The sequence below is a fragment of the Calliopsis andreniformis genome, chromosome 7 (assembly GCF_051401765.1).
Source record: "Calliopsis andreniformis isolate RMS-2024a chromosome 7, iyCalAndr_principal, whole genome shotgun sequence".
Lineage (NCBI taxonomy): Eukaryota > Metazoa > Arthropoda > Insecta > Hymenoptera > Andrenidae > Calliopsis > Calliopsis andreniformis.
Window position 1 is genome coordinate 12,095,467 of NC_135068.1, and position 6,060 is coordinate 12,101,526.

Genomic DNA, 6,060 nt, shown 5'->3' on the forward strand with positions numbered 1-6,060 from the left:
ATGATTGTTTGAGGGCTGTCTTAAGAGGAGAGATTATGCTGGGGAGGCTCACGCAGATGCTACCCGTTTGGCACCTGATGCTCCAAGAAAATCCATACTATACTAACCCTTAGTTTTGTTTTCGCTACCCTATATTCTTCTCGAAATTTTCTTTCCCTTTTTCCTAAAATCTCTAATAAATCCCACCCACATCACTGCTTCTAAAATTGCAAGTAGGCTGGAGTTTCTAAGTCTCTGAATTTGAGAAATAAGCCCACCCTCGCGAGTAGAATAAAATCTACTGAATTTAAAAAATAAACTCACCCCAGAAGTTGCAAAAGAAATTCTACATAGAGTTTCAAGCCTAAAGGGGTTGCTTCAGCAACCAAAATTTTAATAAATGACGAGGCGTGGGCGTGCAAGGGGTGAAGACACGAGGCACAGTAATCGAGGTCCCACAGTATGCATATGAGTGGCACGTGCCAGAGATTACATCTCAATGACGAGCAAACCGCGCTCCAATCGACTGTTCTCCGATTAATGTTTTCCCTGGTTACAAGTGTCATGAGATAGTTCACGGTTCGTTACTTCATCCCCGCCTTTTCGACACCCCTTCCCAACCCCCATTGACTGACGCGTGTCATGTGACTTGTGAGAGATATTGAAAGGGTTGGAGGTGCTTTTCACCACCTTCTTTCATGAAAAAAAGAATTAATTGTATAAAAAAATTCACAATTATTGAAAAGTAAATATTTATGGGGGTGAGAAGGAAAAGAATAGTGAACTGAAGGGGTGGGGATGCTGGAGAACCTCTAACTCCAAGGAATTTTTTTTGTTAAGAGACTAAGTATCTGACTTGATGGTCACTGCCTGAAAAAAATGATTTTGTAGTGATAAAAAAACATTTGCAATTAATCGATGGATTTAATATTGAGAGTGACACTAGGTAGCAGCACTGACAAGGCTACTTCTTCAGAAAAATAATCGATATTTTCTTCCCACTCGGTATGTAGCCACAAGAGACTTTTATCATTTGAGAAAAAAATCGACAGACTTTCAAACACTTAAAAAACCACTTTTTAATACCAATAATATTATAAATAATACACGTACTTTATATCTCACTAGAGTGCAATTGCGTGTTCCTTTTACTTTCACAAAGATCCCAGTGAAAATAAAAATGAAAATCGCTGAGTCCTCTCAGCTTTCAAATTATTTCCTTTAAAACAGAAAATTGAAGTGCTCCGACCCCGACGAAATCGAGAAGTGCTAACAAATTGCTGACACACAACGACTAATTAAGAACAGTCTATCGATACAATAATTCTCAGCGAGTTGAATTTAGAATAAGACACAGAGACAAGCTAAGTCTGATCAGGAGGCCCTTAGCCAGCCTCCATTTCCAGCACGTTGGGCCAGAACTCGGATCTTCTCTCCACCTGGAGGACAAACAGGTTCCTCAAAGTGGACCCAGTGCAGGATGGGTGCTCGTAGTCCTGGGACTGCTTCTCCCGCTTCGCTTTCCTCCTCCTGCGCTCTCGGTACCCAGAGAGGCAGACGTTGGACCACCTGGACCTCCAGGCTCGCTTGATCTCTGTCCTGACCTCTGCGTTCAGGAGGCAGTAAAGCAGAGCCACGAACGAACCCTAGGTTTGCAGGGACATGCGTGAGACTTTGATAGTGGCTTTGAAGAGGTCTGACTTTGAATACCTGGAAGGAGGCGAAGAACTGATCGCAGAAGAGCCAGACCAGCTCTACTCGGTCATCCTTGTGGTAGGAGAGGCCCAGGAAGAGGGTATAGTGGGCGCCAAAGAGGGGCACTAGGACTAGAGTGGACTTGGCCCACCTGCTGTGGGGAAATAATTCAGATTTTTGAGATGAAGAGTGATGAAGTTTGAGACATTCAGGAAGTTCAAGAAAATGTTAGAGTCTTCAGAGAAGGTTTAGAATTGCTGCTCAAGGATAGTAGAGGCACTTCTCCCATCACTACATTAATCATTCTGTGGCAGTAAGATAAAATAATAAGAGAAATTTGGAGGGAGAAGTGACCCAACCAGAGCAGCAATTTAACTTGCTCTAGCTTAAGACCCAGCAGATCTACCTGTACTGCATTTTCTTGCGCTGCAGGTGCACAGACGTCTTAAACTTGATGAAGAGCACTCTGACAATGTTGATGAACAGCAGGAAGTTGAACTGCAGAGTTGAGACAGTTAGGAAACCGAGCCCAGTTTTAAAGACACCACAGACTCACCAGAGTAGATATCATGATAGGTATTCTTATCAGAAGAAACAGGAAAGGATTCTTGTGAGTGGTCCAGCAGAGAGTGTCCTCAATAGTGGCTCTGATAATTATCCAAGGAACTACCACGAAGACTGGCAGACCTTTACCACAAGCAGAGAACATATTCAATGATTTGGTAACCAGTGGTGCCTTGGAAGTGGTCTCCAGGTGGGTTGGGATTAAAAGAGGGGCTGAGGAGAACCATGAACCTGGGTTTCACCCCTTTTGAGGCCTCAGTAAAATAAATTCCTTCGAATACTTCAAGAAGAAATAGGCTTTTGTTCAATGACCCAAGTAATATTTAATTGAACACACTTTTTACATAATTCAGGTCACTTTGGACCAAAGACTGCAAACCTTATCTTTCATAAAACTCCCTTAAGAACTAGAGAATGCTAGAGTACAGCAATAACCCCCTCCTCAGTGCATAAATAGTTTCCCCAGTCCCAACCCACGCAAAACCTTCATCCAACTCTGTCCCCAGGTCCCTTGACCCAAGTCCATTGGCCTCCAATCCCCAGACCACTTTCAAGGCACCACTCTAGGTCCCTCTACTGCCCACCTATCAGAAAATACAGTATCTACTAGAAATCTTTAACTACTATTTGCACTGAAACAAAATCGAAACTGTTTAATATTATACAAAGCTGCAAAGAACTCAATTTCACATCTGTAGTTACTGTCTCTCTCCATACTTGGGCAGTCTAGGTGTCTCTAAGTACCACTCAAGTGATCCTCACCCCATCCCATCAAGATATACAAACTAATAGCAGCACTGTCAGCGCTGAAAGCCAGGACAACCAGATTGTGAAGGTAGAGTCCCTCCATCAGGATCCAGGAGTAATTGGCGACAATGAAGTACTGCCAGGTGCTGGTGATAGCCTTGCAGACCAATGTCTGAAACTGATCGTTCTCGTCTGAGTTCCCAGTTAATCCCCTGCCTCCAGAGGCAGTGGACCATTGACATGCCTACGTTTCGCTGTTTGATGAAGGCGTTCTTTCCATCGATGTAGACCACCTGGGCAGCCAGGCCGATTCCATCGACGAAGATCCAGTCCCTGAGGAGCGCCATGAAGGCTCTCATGATGAAGGAAGCGAACAGGTGCATGTGGAGGCGGTTCCTCGGGTTCCTCAGCTTCCTGAGGCCAGAAATATCGCGTCGACTGACTGACAGAGCTTCAGGCTGACAGAGGCTCGAAAGCTTGGGCACAGTTGTTGGTTTTGGCAGGGAGCTCGATACAGATCGAGCCTTCCATCGACTGCCTTCTCAACTGATGTACCCAAACTTTGGACCCTAGGGGAATAATACCTCAGCAGGGAGAATATGACCATGGCGATGACCAGCATCGTGAGGGATGTCGCGTAGCCGATTTGAGAGACGATTCTGACGATTGGGAGCCATTTCTGGAAGAATTCACGCGAGTGCAAGTCCAAAGTTAGCTAATTTCAAGGGATCTCAGAAGTGTAGCTGGACTACAGAGCCAAAGCGTATTTGCTCTGGGGTTCAGGGCTGTATCTTGGGATGAAGAGTCTCTGAACTGGTGAATCTCAGTTTTTGGACTTGTACTGGTCCTCAGCTGGCGCCTGGGAGACACTCCACTTGGAGTTTGATACTAGAACTACCAAAGTGGCCTTTGGAGGGAGCTTCTTCTGACAAAATATAGTTTAAACTTTGGTCTACTCTAGTCTAAGTAGATTTCTATCTCCAAGACTCTAAACTTTTGGTTGTTCTAATATCAGCCTTGTCTCCCACTAACTCTCAAATTTTGTTAAACAAATCCCACAGAAAATTGAGTTCTTACAGCCAACAGGAAGGACTCAAAGCTGCCATATTCCCTAGAGTGAGTGATCCCAATCCCCAAACCAGCGATGAAGGACTGAGTATCCTCATCACAGAGGCTGTAGTTGTTCCAGGGACCCTGTTCCAAGTCGCTGTACCATTCCCCATTAGGGAGGCACGTTTTGTTCACCACTGCGTCCTCAGTTGGAGTCAAAGGGCTCCCCGAGAGCTCTGACTCGTAGTCCAAGTCGACCACAGATGGACAGGGCAAGCTCACAATACTCGAGGCCTTGGTGTAGGGCCAACAGAGGAGTCCATCGAAGTGGGGAGGACAGTGGAATTGCCCGAGACTGTCATTACTTGACGTCATTGCGTGATCTGATGAAAAAGTCGCGAGAGGAAAATTTCGACTCAGACTGGACTCAAGATTGGCGTATTTTCTCGCTATAGGATCTTCAAAATATTTTTAAAAAGACCTAGTAGCCTCTTAAACTCTTCCTAATTATTCTTTCTCCCTTCGATAAGGAAAATAGTTCCAAGCATTCGAGCTTATAGCGAGTAAATACTACAAAAACTCGTATCTGAAGTCTTACATTCCTCCATGAGTCGTTTACACTTTCGTATCTCTTCCGCGAAGAATCGTTCCACCACGAGGTCCGCCTCCACTTCCGGTTCAATTTCCTGTGCAGCCATGGTCGTTGAAAAAACGAAGAATTCTCAGCCTTCGCTGTCACAAGGGAGCATGAAACTATTTTTCTATGCTCCACTATTACAGGCAACACTTGAAAGTCGATCGAAACGGAAGTTGGAGGGACGGAAGCTCACATTCCCGAAGCGCGACGCGACTCTGCCGAAATCTGGGACTAGAATGACCGACAGCCTGCTGGTGGCAATCGAGGTGTTTACAAACCTGCCTCGCCCTACCTTTCCTGCCTGTCGCTGGGAAAGGGATTGGCTGAGTGGGAACAGTCAACCACGAGTCTGGCAAGGGGGTGAGGACTGCCAAGTGGCTAACACTGGATTTTTATCAAATTGATGTACTTGATCCTTGAGCACTGTCCATGAAACTACCACAATACAACAGAGACTTGCTGTTTTACCTTCCATATTTTATATATTTTCAATATTACATCAATTCTGGGATTTTTTATTTCCATCATTTGGTGTCTATTTATTATTTAGGGTTTAGATTAGGTTGCAGTAGGAGGTGTCTCAAGAGAACTTTATTTTTAAAATAGAATTTTATCTAAATTCAGTTCCCATAAAAAGACACTAAATATTAGAATTAAATTTTGAGTCAAGTTGGCTAAAGCGGCCAAGGTTTAACACAGTCAGAGGAAGTAGTAGATACAGGGAGCCAGAGTTCAACTGACTCTGAGTTGCCTTCAGAGATCTGACTTAGGTCTGGATGTTATTTTCAGAACTCGTTCTAAAAAAAAGCTTAGAGGCTGCTGGCTGTGGTTGTGGAAATAAATTAGAATAGACTCATTTCGCAATATGGGTCTCGAGTAAAAAATTATGAAACATCCTTGGGGGAATTTGTAGAAGGTCTCGAGGAGGAATCGATATCATTCAATTAGGTTTATGGGGAAAGGATGATGGAACACCACTGCGTGTGGCAACAAATGCAATAAAGAAAATCGGTTAGCCACTATGTGGCCAATCCATCAAAATCCTGATCCCCTTAGTGTACTCTTGAGATTCGTGTTTCTGGCTAACTGGATTGGGAATTATTGAATATGTGATAGACAGATTAACAAGAATAATAGACAAATAGCTACTTTCCAGAGCTAGAAAGAGTTCAAGAGCACACCAACACATCTAAGACTCAGAATATCGACAGTGGAGGGTCTTGAAGGATCTCAAAAGAATTCGGACGGAAGCTTTGTATTCAAAATTCGTTTTATGTTAAACTTACACCAACCACACTTTACAACAGATTCTATTCTCCGTGGATCGACTCGGGAAATCATCCGCGCTTAACAAACCTGTCCTCAGACATCGCTCTATGTACAAAAAA

At 44.0% G+C, this 6,060-nt stretch overlaps 1 protein-coding gene across 1 annotated transcript; it reads right to left on the reverse strand.

Annotated features, from left to right (window-relative positions):
* Positions 1–1,254: 1,254 nt before the first annotated feature.
* Positions 1,255–4,733, reverse strand: LOC143181429 (secretin receptor). Its single transcript, XM_076381812.1, has 10 exons — positions 4,655–4,733; positions 4,525–4,605; positions 4,066–4,493; positions 3,570–3,664; positions 3,234–3,399; positions 3,001–3,163; positions 2,231–2,361; positions 2,081–2,172; positions 1,690–1,828; positions 1,255–1,625 (listed from the first exon to the last, which is right to left on the reverse strand). Exons 1-10 carry the CDS (start codon positions 4,731–4,733, stop codon positions 1,365–1,367), a joined length of 1,635 nt encoding a protein of 544 aa, XP_076237927.1. The 3' UTR covers positions 1,255–1,364.
* Positions 4,734–6,060: the final 1,327 nt, after the last annotated feature.